At 39.8% G+C, this 16,256-nt stretch overlaps 1 protein-coding gene and 2 long non-coding RNA genes across 11 annotated transcripts in view; 2 read left to right on the plus strand and 1 right to left on the minus strand.

Annotated features, from left to right (window-relative positions):
• The window catches only part of LOC132990790 (uncharacterized), a 527,599-nt gene that overhangs the window by 210,708 nt on the left and 300,635 nt on the right, over window positions 1-16,256 (minus strand). For 5 of the 9 annotated variants that reach the window (XR_009676106.1, XR_009676109.1, XR_009676108.1 and 2 more), the window contains 3 exons: window positions 10,041-10,103; window positions 9,712-9,828; window positions 8,631-8,690 (listed from right to left, as the gene is read on the minus strand). Coding sequence is in view for 1 of the 9 variants with exons in the window: in XM_061059227.1 (XP_060915210.1) it covers window positions 8,631-8,690; window positions 9,712-9,828; window positions 10,041-10,103; window positions 14,165-14,407; window positions 14,691-14,966; window positions 15,789-15,843 (814 nt within the window). In the remaining 8 variants the exon portion in view is untranslated. Of the gene's footprint in view, window positions 1-8,630; window positions 8,691-9,711; window positions 9,829-10,040; window positions 10,333-14,164; window positions 14,408-14,690; window positions 14,967-15,788; window positions 15,983-16,256 lie in introns of those variants that run through there. The other 4 variants (XM_061059227.1, XR_009676111.1, XR_009676110.1 and 1 more) reach the window with 4 other exon arrangements.
• LOC132990814 (uncharacterized) lies at window positions 2,169-3,900 on the plus strand. Its single transcript, XR_009676115.1, has 2 exons — window positions 2,169-2,763; window positions 3,681-3,900. It is a non-coding gene; the product is annotated as an uncharacterized LOC132990814 (long non-coding RNA).
• LOC132990816 (uncharacterized) lies at window positions 14,171-15,095 on the plus strand. Its single transcript, XR_009676117.1, has 2 exons — window positions 14,171-14,252; window positions 14,910-15,095. It is a non-coding gene; the product is annotated as an uncharacterized LOC132990816 (long non-coding RNA).

A 16,256-nucleotide genomic window follows, 5' to 3' on the forward strand; every position in this document is an offset into this window, starting at 1 on the left:
TCCTCTTCTCTGAATGTTTCACCCACCACAGTCAGCGCCTCAGGTATGGACTCATAATGAGTGTTTACCTTTCTGAAAGATGTGAAGTCATGTCTTAAAAGTAAAATCGTTATGTGACCAAAGCTGCATTAAATCTGTTGGATGCTGACAGGTCAGGGAAAATGACAACAAACGTGAAAACAATCAACTCACTCATTGTCAGACACATTAACACCATCATCACTATTGCACTTCCACTGAAGTGGCTTCATTTATAACTGCATTGATATTTGTATATCTGATAAAAAGAACAATAAACAAACTAGAGTGTGTGAGAGCCGGCAGCTGTGACCTGAAGCTGCTGCAGCTTCTTTTGATTCTTATGGCCTCTTCCAACTGCAAGCTGCGTCTGAGACCCTTGAGCACCACCTACTGGTTAAAATGTGTCAATTCACTCAGACTTTTTCAGTGACCCTGTCTGGAGAACTTGTGCTGAAACCTCCAAAAGTCAACGCAGAAGATCAAAAACACTGCAGTTCCTCCAGTGTCCACTTTAGACTGGCTCCAAAAACGGAGGATTCTCCATTAGGTCCTATGTTAAAATGTTTACAGCAGAAATAAACATGTCCACAGCCTGATACAGAAACAGGTTTGATCTCTAGAGCTCGTCTCTTAATTAGGGGTGTGGCTGTGTTGACCGACAGGAGAACACGTTGTTGTTTCCCAGGAGGTTTAAGCCCCACCTCTGCTCCGCCTTTTTGCCCGTTTTCCAAATTCATCTAAAGATAGGTAGAGTCAACTTTTCCAATATGGCGACCACCATTCTCTGGCTTCAGTATGGGTGGGTGACGTCACTGAGACTACGTTCATGTTTTGTACAGTCTATGGTAAAGCTTGACTGAATTTGGTCAACGTGAAATATCCCTTAAAAGAATGTTTCACAAACAGCCAATGTGTTTTCACTGTTAATTACATTAGACAGTAAACAAAGGCAATGCACAGAAAAGGACGTCATGGCAGGAAGTCATTTATTGCTAACTGCTAGCTACCAGGAGCTTAATACCAAGGGGCAACCTCCGGTCTCGAAAGATGAAGCCAATGCGGAAGTACAAAAAACTGCAGTTCCTCGAGGTTCCACTTGAGGCTGGCTGCAGAAGCGCCGGAAGTGCCATAAGCCCCCAGCCAAAAAAGCCTGTTTTTACCACAGGAATCAACATGTTTACAGCCTGGTTCAAAAAACGAGATATATCTGATAAGTTGACGGCCCCTTCTCCTCACACTGTGTTTGAATTTTTTTATAACTCGTCGGATTTTATTCTATTAAGGAAAACGACTATGCCCATAGAAGGGTTGTGGCAGATTTGATTGACAGCTCTGCGCGCTGCATCTGTCAGTCAGGTCAGCAGGTCAGGAGGCTAACAGCTTGATCCGTCTGATTTCTCCTCTTTTTTACTTCGTCTGGAGAGTTTGTTTAACACATATCTGACAACATACACGGCTTGCTGTACGGTTAACAGAGCATCCAAGAAGTTGATGCTTCAGTTTTTTTCGGTAAGTGATATAGTAGTGTTATATATACTACATACTCATGTGTCGGTATTTATATTTACAGGGCTAGCTTGTAAACCAGTCGGCTAACTGTACTCAGTGTAGCCCATTATTTACGGTCAATGGTTTAGAAATGTTTGTTAAGATGTTGAAAATAATAAGTTTGTGATGTTAGAAGCTAAAGGTTCACCTCGGTGGTTAACCGCAGACTGTAAATATGGTTATCTGACGTTATGATGAATGTAATACTCCACGTAAATGTCGATATTAAAAAACAAACTTTGTGTAGTAATTATCCGTCAGTAACATAAACTTAACTCAACTGAACCTAATATGCTGAGTAGGTTATAGAGGATGACATTAACGTTACATGGTTGACGAAGTGTCTTAAGATTTGTGCAAACTGTTACCAAATAAAAATTAAAAATAACTTTTTACGAGTTCAGGGAAATTTAATCTGGTTATTAATATAGTTCTTAATCGTTACAGATGCTCTTACACAGAATATAGCAGTAGAAATATAAAAGATATAAATAACATATGTAATGAAAATAAGTTATAAAGTGTATATATATTAGGGCTGGGCAACGATTAAAAGTTTTAATTGCGTTAATCGCATGAGTTCCTGTGATATTGTTATACGCAAAATCCAATAATGAATTCAAAAGTAGTGTATAGCGCACTTTTATTGTAAATGTACTTCTCAACTTAAACAATGTAATCAAAGCAAATAAATACAAAACTAAAGATTATTGCCACTGCAAGGGCATAATGTCATTCTGTTTGTTATATTAAAAAAAACCTGCCCAGAAACGTTTTAGGCTAAGAGGTATAATGAAAATGTCGGGAAGCCATTTTTAAAGTGGGGGAGAGTGTGACAGGTCAATTGAGAACATCGATGTTTATTGTTTGGTTATCGGGGACCCCACAAACACATTTTTGTTGTACTTGTCATTTTGAAATTCTTTAGTTTATAATCTTTTGAATTCATCTTCAAAGTTGCTAATGTTAATGTATTTTTCTGAACTGCAACATTATTCAAGCAGTTGATGTTGACATGTTATTAATTAAATGCGCTGCATAATCTGCACCACTAGGTGGAGTCTGTGCGTGAGAAACAGTGACATGCAGGAGTTCAGAGAAGAAGAGTGTTGTTGTTGTGATGCTCCGGAGTTAGCAAGAAAGCTGTAGTTATTATTCAGCAGCTGAAGAGACTCGTAGGCAGAGTGAATGAAGGTACTGGGTCTTTGTTAAACGCTTAAATAAAGTGAAGACAAGTGAAACGACCTTTCAGCGTCCGCCTGAGTTTCTGGCTGCAACATATTTTGGAGTACTTATCAAGTACTCCGGTGATAAGAAAATTCAACTTCGCAGTGGTTACAAATAACTTCGGCTCTGTCGACTGCGCCGTCTGGAAGAACTTTAAAATGAAAATGGCCATGTAAAATTTCCATACTCTTCTCCATGCTTGATTATCCGCCAATTATTTTCTGGCTGTTTCCTCTTTCCTGTGAGCGCCGCAGCAGTAAGCAACATACTAGGCTCGCTCACGATGGAATTTTACAAAATAAAAGCCAGTGAGCAACAGACTTTTACAATAAGAAAATAAATAATAAAAACTGCGTTAATGGGAGATAAAATAATTGTCGGCGATAATTGATTAATTAGTTAACGCGAAAATAACGTGTTAACGTGCCCAGCCCTAATATATATAAAGTACAAGAAATAGTTTGAAGAATACAGCCATGTACTGAGCTCATGTTAATAACAGATGAGTTACTGTATGTTCTGTACTAAAGCACAGAGACTGTTAATGATTTAAATAATTCAGGTTATATTTGTTTCATGTTAAGATGAAGTACTATCCACAATAAACTGCTTAATTTTTCCTCACACAAAATCTGAAGCAATTTGATGTGGAATATCATTGTGTGAGTGAGAGAGCTGAAAATAGCATGATTACAATAAGGTTTAACTTCTTAACTTTGAATAGATGTTGATTACCTGAATACTGTACCTTTGTTGTCTGGGTAGTACACTGTTGAATTTATAAATGTGCTCTTACACACAGATGAATACAGAAAAATAGATGAGAACAAACAAATGATTTAATGAATAACTGATATTTTCTCTCTTTCTTTGCCATCCTGAAGACCCCTCACTAAAAGTCCATGTTCTCCTGGATCCATGTCACATGCTCAAGCTTCTTCAGAATGACATTTCAACAGTCAAAGTTCTGGTGAGAGAAGATGGCCAGCAGATAAGATGTCAGTACATCAAGGAGCTCCACAGGCTTCAGGAGGAGGAGGAGGGTTTGCACCTTGGAAGACTGTATTCATACTGTTCAAATAAAAATAGATCTCCTCCAAACAACTTGCAATCAAACTATTTTCTTCCCATTTTAAAACCCTTTGTCCAGTTTAGATGGGAGAAGTTGATATTATGTGATATTGATCTGGGAAGACTACATTTCTAAATCAAATGTCTTATAATAAATACTAAATAATTATTTTTCAATTGTCATGTTCACCCACATCACTGTTGACATCAGTTAATATAAGACACAGACATTCCTCTTTTTGTCAGAACAGTAACATGAACTGTATGCTTTGTAATATTGATTTCTTCTGGATGTCTCATATTTATTTACAGTCTATGGATAAAACTTTACTAATGTATTTCTCTGCTAACCCTGACAAAGTCTAGTAACTGCTCTGACAAATAACTAATAACCATAATTGTATATTTAAAAAAGTGTAGCTTTAAGACTTTAATAAAATATTTGGGTTGAAGATAATTCGTTTTAACTGTGTTGTAGAAAAGTTAACTTACTGTTTATAGAGTTTTCTCAGGACGAGCAGGAATAGGGGATGATAGCAGTTTAGCCGTTAGCTATGCTGTGAAGTGGACTGCTAACGTCGAGCTGAATGGGCAGAGTTAAATCCTGCCGGTCCCGCCTTACTGCTGTGGCTAGGTTGATCCAAAGTTAGGTTGAGACTGCAAATCCAATATGGATGCGGCCCTCGATTGGACTCATTTGTTGCCTATGTAACAGACGGGTCAGGGTTCGTCCAGTAATATTTACAGTCTATGGCTTTAACATGTCTTTGAAAAGTTCAGATTAGGAGTGTTGTACAGCTCTCTATAAACCTCTCTTCTGGTCGATATTCCGTCCTTCTACAAATTAAAGGTACAGTTGAAAATATAGTGAGGAGGACGTTCAATCAATGAGGGATAAAACACTTTTAGTGAAACCCGAAGGTGGGTGAGTTTCTTTAACGTGTGCAGAAGATAAAAGGTGAATCAGTCTGCATCGCAGCAAAAGGCTAAAAATAAAAAAGGATGAAGGAAGTGTGAGTGTGGGTTTATCAAAATGATGGGCAGCTTAAATGACTCAGGCTGGTTGAGCTCTGTAAAGGCTTTATATTTTCACACTTAATCATAATAGAAATCAAGTATATCCTCTGAAAATAACTCTGAGTAATGACTGTCTACAATGGGTGTAACACCCGAGTCCCACTGTCTGTGATGTTTTCCGAGTCATATTTTCTGTTTGTTTACATCGCCGGGACGGCAGGCTGACTACTCCCCTCACGAATTAAAGTTGTTTAATTGAGGGAAAAAGAAGAATAACATACTGTACTCACTGCTTAACTGCGTTTCTAGATCACGCTCATTTCGGGTAAATTTACATGCAGTGTGAAGATACGAGCATAATAAAGATTGCTAGCATTAGCATGCTAACACAACCATGCACCGCGAGTTGTTTTGGTTTCATGCTGGTGCTCAAGGGCGACATCTGCTGGATCAAAAAATCGCACATAAAGCCTTTAGCAGACAGATAAACAGAACATGCATCATTTAGAACAGGCTCCGAAACCAGGAGAGAAAAAGAAAAAACTTTGATTTAGTTTCATGTTATCTGACAGGATCATTAAACAGTTCTGACGTATACTTGAAGGTCACCAGAACGAGACGTTTCGCCACTTTACAGACATGAACGTCCACTTTAGGGGTGCTGGTGGAAAAGTGGTTATGTATGGAGGCCATAGTCTTCCAAGCAGGCGGTCCGGGTTCGAATCCAGCCTGAGGCTCCTTTTTCGCATGTCATTCCCAACTGTCTCTCCCTGATTTCCAGCTCTATCCGCTGTCCTATCTCTCCATTAAAAAAAAAAAAATGATCGTCCACTTTGAAATACAGAACAAACGTGACCTTAAAGCGGTGAGAACCTACTGATGTTTTAAAAATACTTTTACAAGTATCACAAGGTGATAGGGTTAGGGTTAGAACACACAAACCACAGAGCTAGCTTCAATGTGTGAAGGGTGGAACATCACCTTTGTCATGTTTCATGCAGAGTGTGAAGTGTCGTGTCACGTAACGGATGCTGGTTAGTATTACGCCACACCATCAAAAGCCATTTTCACATGTGCACTCCGGATTATGAATAGATAATTACAGGAGGACTGCTCCAGAGATTCTCCCGACCTAGCCGTTCACATATGTTCCTCACAGTGGGGGACTATCCCTGTCAGAGGGGAGGGGGATCGGGGGATTTGCTGAGGTAAGACGTGACGTAAATAAACAACGCGGAAGTAGCGGCCGAAGCAACAGAGTCCGCTACGCGACGTTATAATGAGAATTTTTCTATTTATATCAATGCTATTTGTAGTCCAATGGAATGACAACATCCACAAAAGAGAGGAGAACAATATACTGAAGAACAGAAAACATAATGGAGCCGTTTAATTACGTGCACGGAGATGGTAGTGATCGCGTGCAGACACTTTCGGCAGTCACTATATAAATGTCATTCTCTTCCCATTGGCTCGAGTTGAAATCTCCGGAGTATATGCTGCCGCGTTCAGACATCTGCTCACTCGGACTTTCTGGGGAAAAAATACTAGGAGAAACTAGAGAAACTCTGGGTAAAGTCTGCGCGAAAAATGCGGCTGTTTACGTTCACATATAGCCTAAGGCCCCTCCAGGTAGCCAAATCTCCGGAGTCTTTCAGGAGATTTCCATTTGTGTGAAAAGGGTTATCGACTGAAAAGTCACACTGAGGTCAGAAGTCTTCCTCGACGCACATTTTTAAAATCCTGCCTGACTTTGACTCATAAACTATGATATGTCGTGTTTTCCTCTCTTTAAGATGTGCTAACGTTGTTTTAATGAAAAATTATGTTTTATGAGCACTGCTGCTAACCATAGCTGTACTTAAAGTACTCAAAGTTAGCTAAAATGCTAACACTTTTTTATGTTGCCAAAATAAATGTAAATGTGAAAAACAAATTGACATAAATGAGTGTTTCTTCATTACGTATTTGTTTCCTCTCTGTAACCTTATCATTTATTAAAAGTTGCACTTATTTATTTCCATGTTATGATGATAAACTGTTACAGGCTAAACGTCTCCTCTGCAATTCACCACCACTGATGAACGAAGACGACTATATACAAACCCAATCCATTCAAGTATCCATCTTTATTTCCCTCCTTCGTTTTCCTTCTTTCTATCCGTACCTTCCCAAAGCCTCCTTGTGTGTGGTTAAATGTTACAGATACAATGTTTTTACTGTATGTCCATGTCAAATAAAGAAAGAAAATGTTTTGCCTCGTAGGAATAGAAAAAGGAATGTTTTTATTTACAGGTCATTTAGAAAACACTTTCAGAAAACAACTACTGTTTGCACTCAGCCACTTTCTAACGAATGGAAAAATTTGCTTTTATTTTTTTTTCTTTTAAAAAACAAATAATGACGTGTTTTAGCTTCACAGCGTGGCAAAACGTCAGAGGAAATGGTAGACATGTGTTTCCACTTAAATATGTGTCCGGTGTCCGTAGATACGTAAATATACGGATGATTCCTCCTCGTGTCCAAACGCAAGGACGTGCATTTCTTTACAGATGTATAGAAACCTGACAGAAGCTACCTGAAGCCATGGGGGAGGGGCTAATTGTGTTTGTTTAAACAAACTGACAAAGAGGATGACAGCTGACAAATCTGACAGTATATAATACAAAACTGATAAAGACATTTTATATAGGGGAGGAGTTTCGCAGGCACATCAGATAGCACAGAGATTCCCATAGGAATGAATGGACTTCCATTTGACTTGCCTCCGGACATAAACGTAAGTGGAAACCAAGCAGCAACCTCTGGTGTTAAAAAATGAAGCCTGCAGTTCCTCGAGTGTCCACTAGAGGCTGGCTGCAGAAGCACAGGAAGTCACACACACCTATTCTAAAAAGCCTGTTTTTACAGCAGAGATTAACATGTTTACAGCCTTATTCAAAAAAACAAATAGGTCTGATTAGCTCATGTCTCGATCAGCACACACTGTACGGGAGGTGAATGTTTTGATGACTCATAGGTTTTGATTTGATGAAGGATAAGAGTTATTCACATTAAGGCGTGTAGCTGACCTGATTGACAAGCGGGCGCGGTGTAACGGTTTGTCAGGAGGTTTAAAACCCGCCTCGGCTCCAGCTCTCAGCCAGTCTTTAGGTTGACTGAAAGTTAGACTGAGACAGCATTTCCAGCATGGAGACCGCCATCGATGGGACTTCAGTGCCCCCTGCAGGAACAGACGGGTGAAGTCACTTCAAACTTTATTATTTACAGTCTCTAGTGGAAACAAGGCACCAACTCTTGAAGAAGCAGGTTTTATCGACAACTGAAGAATTTTCCGCTCAAACTGCAGACGTCACGTCGTTGTTGTTCTCGGGTGTTTCCGGTTTCTCCAATAAAAAATATGGGCTTTCATTCGACTGCGTCAACTGTGCAAATGGAAAAGAATAAGTCTTGTCTGTTTGGCAGGTTCATTTGGTGGGATTTAGGTTTAGAATCTTGAAACCTAAATATGTTTCCCGCATTTAAGGAGCTAACTGTTACCTGTGCAATCTCCACGTAATGTGTCTCCGATGCAGGAGTAAGGGTTTTTTAAAACCAAAGCCAGATTGGACCTCGCTTTAGACAGCTGACTGAGCTTTGTTTTGTTTTTTTCCATCACTGCTGCTTTTATATCTTTACAACATTCTTGGTCATCCCAGAAACAGCAAGTTTGTCTTTCTCTATAAAATAAAAATAACTTTTCTCACCATTTTTTGGATGAAACAATACATCCGGTATTTCTTCATAAAGAGCTTCTTCTTTTTTACCTGCAAAGAAAAAGGCGGACATGACAGGTAATCTGGACTGTACCAAGTCGGACTTTAAGATGAAGAAGAATTCAACGGTTTTTCTTTTTCTATTGAGTTCAAAACCAGCTGAGGTAAGATGAACTCTTGCTTTATGAGCATGTTGTAGGCTTACTGTAAACTTGCTGCTTTAATAAAAGGATTGATGTCACTCATAATTTTTTTTTGGGGGGGGGGGCTTTTTGTGCGTTTAATGGAGAGATAGGACCGAGGATAGAGTTGGAAATCAGGGAGAGAGTAGGGAACGACATGCGGGAAGGGAGCCACAGGTTGGATGCGAACCTGGGCCGCCCGCTTGGAAGGCTATAGCCTCCATACATGGGGTGCGCGCACTAACCTTTGCGCCACCAGCACCCCTGATGTCGCTCATAATTAAGGGATTAATTTAAGCAGTCTGATTATAAACCCCCTCCTTGTTGCAAATTGGTAGGAAGTTTTTAAAGCTTTTGTGGGTGCCACATGGCCTCTTTTGTCTGACGGCTGAGAAGCTCAATTTGAAGTGAGTTCTTTTTTTTAAATATTTGCATTCATGTCTTTTTGTGTATTTTAACATGAAGGCATAGTAAAGCTGAAATCTGAGCCGAGCTCCCAGACGGTCGGGATTCATTTGGATCTCCAAACATTCAACAACTGATCGTGAAAGTGAGTTTCGTTTGCTGCTCTGCAAGGAAAAATACAAATAGTGGCTCAATTCGGGGGTTGGTGGCAAATATGTCCAAATAATCCTGAAGTGTGTGCTACCACGATTATTTGACTGCTCCCTGTCCAGGATGTTGTGTATTTTTTTCATCTCGCACACACGGCATTAAGTACCTTTACCGTCTTCTCGGCCAGAATTTCATCCAGATTCTTTTTCTCGTTTTTTTATTTGGATCGTCCCCCGTTTTTGTTTTTCTTCTTCTGTATTGTGTAATTATATTTAAAATATCTCATATTCTGCTTGAATTATAGACAATATTGTTAACAAGAAGCATTCATTTACCTCCTTTTTTAAATCTTCTTTTTTTACAGTAGACAGTGACTATAATGATGAGGATGATGATGAGGACGGTGATGAAGATATACATCCATGACACCAAACCAGGAATGTCTTTGGGGTCTGAAAAATCAAATCAGAATGAATAACTCGAATTCAATCGATGGTACACAGAGCAGGTTCTTTTCATTCAGTATTTGAATAATTATTAAAGTAAAACATAAAATAACAAAACACTAAAAACTTTACAAGTCAGACTTGTTGGTTCTATATTTTCTGAGCCATGAGATGTACGAACCGTCGTGATGGTTAATTTGAAACACTCGTTTCTTTACCTGAGTCTGCCGATTGTGTTGAGTTTAAAGTTGTCGTTAAAGTTGTTTCTTGTGTCTTCCGGCCTTTTAGTTTGTGGGGAAAAAGAAAACATAGATTTTGTAATATTTTAATTAAAGACTAGATTCACATTTTCACGTTGCAGTCAAACACTTCAATCAAAATATATCACAGAACAGTTTGACCACTTTGAAAAACGTATTTAAGAATCTAATCAGGCTTTACTGTTTTAATTCAACAACAGTGTGACTAAACCTGTGTGGATGTAATTTGATAGTTTCTTTATGGTATAACCTTAATCAGTACACTGAAATAATCAAATGCTAAAAACAAGTAGAGCCCCAGGAAGCACCATGCATAATAAATATTATCTATGTTCTTTCCAGTGAGTTTTTTTTAGAAATATTAGTTGATGATGTCAGTGCAAATCAGTGCATCGAGTAGTCACTAGCTGGTTTTTGGACACCCTTCGGTTTGCCAGATATAAGACCAGTTATCAGGTCAAACCAACAGGTGTTGTAGCGATGGAAGATATGGTTCAGATAGAAGTGATTGTACCCGACCTAAAAAGCCTCTGCATGTTTCTAATAAGCTCCACGAGCAGAAACGTGCTCAAACTAGGATCAATATTGGAGATGCTTTTGAAAAATGGAGAGAGGTTAGAACACAGAAAGGTTTACAGACTGATGCAGAGCTGGCTAAACACTGAAGCTTCAGTGTCCACCACATGACAACCTGTGTGAGCATCGATTCTAGAAAGGAGGGGGCAGGGGGAAACAGCGCTCTACAATGTTTTTAGTTTGGACTGCAGTACCTATTTTAAACACTAGGTGTCAGAGTTACATATTGCTCCTTTAAGGACGAGTAGTACATCAACTAAAGTAGCTTTGATAAGTCTTCATTTTCTAATTTCTAAAATGTAATCTTGACTCAAGAAGGTTATGAAATAATTCTTAATTAAAACTTTTTTAATGACAATATTAAAATCAGGGTCAACTTAATCTTATTGTCCTCATCTTCTGTGGATTAGTTCTTGGACTTTTGTTGCTTTGTCGTTGCCATGTTACTGGTTGCCATTGTTGTTAATGGAACAGTTGTTGCTGCTGCAGTTGCTGCTGTTTGTCTTGTAGGTGGTTTTGTGGTTTTAGCCTTGTTACCTTCAGTGTTAAACAGAAAACAGTTATAATACAGGAAACAGAAAATAATTCTCGCTCAGAGGATCATGGGCTGACCGTGAGAAATGAAAAAAAGCTGCGGTCTTTTTTTTTTTAGATGTGTCAAATATAAAGTTTTCTCACGACTTCGACCAGTTGAATGAAGAGGCTAGTGTAATAATAATAATAACACTACATAAAACATGTTTCATATTGTTGAACCCTGTATCAGTCATTCTACAATTCTACAATTCACTTAGCAGACGCTTTTATTCAAAGCGACATACAGCAGAGACTAAGTACAACACAAGCAAGGATCTAGAAAAAGGGAACAATGTCAGTAAGAGCAAACAATCAGCTTTGAGTCTGATTGGACACACAGGTGCTGACAGGAAGTGACCAAAGGCAAAGCACAACATTGACGGCAATTCTTGAGAGCTCTAATTAGTATAGAAACCATCTTATAAGTCTTCATTATCAAACAAAAACAATCGTGACAACCATCATCATCATCATCAATGATATCGAAACCATCATCATTAACTTAGTAGGTATTCATGAAAGAGCTGGGTCTTTAGCTTTTTCTTAATCATACTCATACTCATATCTTGGTATCATTGTTAAAGGAATCTAACAATCAAATGTCTCATTTCTAGCTAAGCGTTATACTGCAAGATTTGTACCAATTTCATATGTGTTAGTTTAATATGAGGTCACAGCCAGAAGCCACATCACCTGTGTTGCCAGACGTCCAATAACTATCGTACTTGTACCATCATTTTGCCCTCCATACGATGTACGATCAACAATTGCTCAATGTCACCCTCAACCAAACATTGCTTGTGATTTGAGATCAACCAATCACATCAGCGTGACTGAGATGGCCATTACATCAGCACCATTCAGCATCTGACCGGCATGCCCTCTGCTGCCAGATAAATCTTCACCTGATTCCCTGTTAATGCCTGACGGACTGTAGAAAAATGCACGTCAAATCAACTTGATGCCAAGAGCTCAGCTACACAGCGGCTGGAGTTTTCTAACAATCTACATTTTAATAGTTTGCTCTTTTGTTTGTTTGTTTGTTTACATTAAGGTCTTGTGATGGGCATCGTTTTGTCAGCAGTGTGGTTACTAGGACCCATCTCAGTTTTTTTATATATGTCCGATAGTTTTAAGTCAATTGCTCTGTAGACGGAAGAGTATGTGCACATCTGCTCTGTTGTTTCTTTAGCTTAGATATTAGCATATTGCTTGACTATGGTGTAGCAGACAGGGTGCAGTCTGCATCCAGCTGCACAGCAGAGGACTGTGAGGAAGGGGTGTGGCCTAGGAGAGGCAAATTGATGATTGTTTGCACCTGAGAAGGAGAGTGTGTGTGAGAGGAGACAGAGGATTGCTGCACAGTAGAGTGTTGGACAACTGGAGAAGGAGGGTTCAGGCTGCTTGCAATGTCCTTGGATGCCAAACAATTAAAGGAGAGGAGCGTTCATAAAAACCTAGAGTGGGCAGATTGTTTTGCCTTCTTTGCTCTGGAGGTATGGACTGGAGCTTCGTGGATGATCGGGCAGTTATGAAATTATCATTGGAGTGGTAACGCTGCAACCCCTCTCAGGAACCAAAACCTGGACAGGTGATATCGTCTCACTCTCTCTGTGTTAACTCACCTCAAGACTTCCCCTGCTTCTGGTCTCCAATCTCTCCTTCCCCCCAGCCCAAACAGCCGCTCACACACCTTCACACACACACACCCTCAACGCCTCTCTTTCTTCAATGTTCATATTTTGAGAACACTGGACTGGTTTAAATCTTCGTTTTTGATGAACTTGAGATCATGGACTTTGACCTTTAGTAATGAGATGTTTTGTTTAAATATGAAATATTTCTGTTGTCCTGAATTTATGTTTGATGTATAAATTAACTTTGATTTAATTGTATTTCGTAGCGTGGTTTTGTGTTGAATTTAGGTGGGAATACTTGCTATTGGGGGCGGCAGTAGCTCAGTCTGTAGGGACTTGTAGGGACTTGGGTTGGGAACCGGAGGGTCGCCGGTTCAAGTCCCGGTGGGGACCAAGTATCGAAGTTGGTCTGGTAGCTGGAGAGGTGCCAGATCACCTCCCGAGCACTGCCGAGATGCCCCTGAGCAAGGCACCAAACCCCCTCCCCACCACCAGCTCAGGAGCGCCCACTGTGGGCCGCTCCGTCACTCTGACATCTCTCCCTTAGTGCATGTCCAATTTACATTAAATTCACCCTGAGACTTTTTTGACAGACTGAAGGGTCTGTCTGGCGCCCAATTGGACCCCTGCTCGATTTCAGTTACGCTACAATGGGCATCGGCTAATTCTATCTCAGACATGCGCCGATATTCCAGATATCTTCAAGAGTCAAAAAGCATTTCATTTGAGTATCTTTGTGTTACACTCGCAGTTCTCTGTCACCAGCAGAGGGCGCTATATGGATTACAAAAAGCATCATCACTCTTAAGCGGTGATGCACGTACATGAACAGATACTTTCCAGTTTAGTGACCATCTTGTCTTCATTATTAATCTGATCTACAAGTGTTTGATAACTGCATTTGTGGGGTCAACTCAAAAAATGTGTTATCTATATCTATCTCTAAAGATCCAACAAAGATATCTGTCGATAGATCAGTATCAGATTTTTTTCCATCCCTAATATCGTGTCTGTATCGGCCCCAGAAATCACATATCAGTAGGGCCCTAGCTTCAATCAGAGTTGTGTGTAATAAAAGGGTCAGAGGTCTGATCAAGAGGAAGCTTACATGGAGTTAAAAAAAACAATATCGGTGAGTGGGGAAGTCAAACAGGTTAAATATGAGAGGTATCAATGTCCTCATATCTCTAAATATCTGTGACAAGAAGGTGAAAAGGTAGATTACTAAGAATCTGTCTGACTTCTTTTAAATAACTTCTCTTAACTTCTGCCCTGTTGATGTGTTCCTCTCACCTCTGTCAGACGGATCATCTCTGATCACGTTCAGGTACGCAGCAGGTTTTCCATCGCAGGAGTAAAGTCCAGAGTCAGCAGCCTGAAGGTTTGTGATAATCAACGTCTTGTCCAATCGAAAAACCTTAAACCGACTTTGTTTTGGTATTGGTCCAGCTTCTGTCCACCATTTTTGATCATCTAAAACACCAGGACATTTCAGAGTGACGCTGGTCCTCTCTGTCGCCTCGAGAACGACTGTTCCTGTGCAGAGGAAACAACAGGTTTTATTATGAGCTACGATTAATGCATCACGCAGAGTAAAGTCAGAGGATTCTAAACTGTCATTAAATAAAGACTAACAAAGGTAAAAAATATATTTTTTAAATAACTGAAAAGAAAAATCAAACCCAATTTTTTTTAAATGAAAATGCACAGTTCTTTGAAATTACTGAAGTGTGTCTGTGGTCCATGTTAAACTAAAATACAAAATCTGGGCAGAGAAATCGAGTCATGTTGAAAAGTTTTTATTAAAGTTCTATGTTACCTGGTGGGATCACCGTCAGATCCACAGCTGCTTCATCGTTACACAAATATCTGCCATCGTCTGAGAACTCTACTCTTTTTATGTATAGAGATTTATCTGCTAATGAACTGTAATATTTATGTGGGTCTGAAATGTGTTTTGTCTCCTTTTCACCCTCAACTGTCATTAAGTCAGTTTTGTTTCCATTCTTCTCTCTGCTCCACTTCACTTTACCCACAGGGTGAGGACAGGGTAAAGTGATTGATTTCTCCTGCTCGACTATTTTATGGATGATTGCTGCAACAGAAACATAACGTTAGATACAAAGACTCGGCTGTCAGGATGTCTGTATTCTTAAAATTGCAAGCAACTAAAATGTGGTTTGAAACCAGTTTCAGAATCACATTTAACTTTCTCTTCATCAAACGCGTCTTTGTGTCATGAACCTCCAACATTAAGTCCACCAGACTTCACATGCAGAGGAGGATCGTCTTAATGATGCAGCATCAGGTTTAAACACGCACGTTCACATTTAATGCACATCCATTGGTGTTTTGACAGACAGTAAGAAAAAACAGCTCAGTCTTCATTCAGACTTGGATTGGCGAACCAGAGAGTCGCTGGTTCAAGTCCCAGTGCAGACCTAGTCTGGAAGTTGGTCTGGTAGCTGGAGAGGTGTCAGATCAATTCCTGAGTACTGCCGATGTGACCTTGAGCAAGGCACCAAACCCCCGCCCCCCACCAGCTCAAGAGTGCTCGCCATCAGTGCATCCACAGGATCGTGTGTGTGCATGTGCGTGCAGCGTGTGTAGCTTGATCTACAACACAGCGTCAAATGTAATCTCCCTCTTATAATTAATGGAGGATATCTTCTTCTGAGAATAACACATAAAAAAATATTCCACATTTATGTAAATATTACGGTGTAGGTACGTTACCACTGAATCTATCCGGGCTGTTTTTTTACTTCCTGAAATAACCTTTCTCATGCTTACATCAGCGGCTCAATTCCTCATGAAAGTTTGATTCACATTTCAGATTCATTTCAACTCAGAAAACTCTAAACAAATGTCTACACAACACGCTTCAAAGTAATGGTGAGAAACAGGGCAGTCTTACCTGCAGTGAGGTTACAGCTCAGGAGGAAGGCAAACAGCCTGATGATCACCTTCATCTTCGCACCGACTTCTGTCACAAAGTGAGCACAGTTTCTGATAGAAGAGAACAGGAACTCGACCGTCTACGTGCTAGCGGGTGTGTGTTCCTCTACCCCAAAGACCCACATTGGTAAGTTATGAGAGAGTCTGTGACTGTTTCAATTTGTGGTTAATGAGCTCTGACGTTTCCTCTTCTCTGAATGTTTCACCCACCACACAGTCAGCGCCTCAGGTATGGACTCATAATGAGTGTTTACCTTTCTGAAAGATGTGAAGTCATGTCTTAAAAGTAAAATTGTTATGTGACCAAAGCTGCATTAAATCTGTTGGATGCTGACAGGTCAGGGAAAATGACAACAAACGTGAAAACAATCAACTCACTGATTGTCAGACACATTAACACCATCATCACTATTGCACTTCCACTGAA

This window comes from Labrus mixtus, chromosome 16 (assembly GCF_963584025.1).
Source record: "Labrus mixtus chromosome 16, fLabMix1.1, whole genome shotgun sequence".
NCBI classification, from domain to species: Eukaryota; Metazoa; Chordata; class Actinopteri; order Labriformes; family Labridae; genus Labrus; species Labrus mixtus.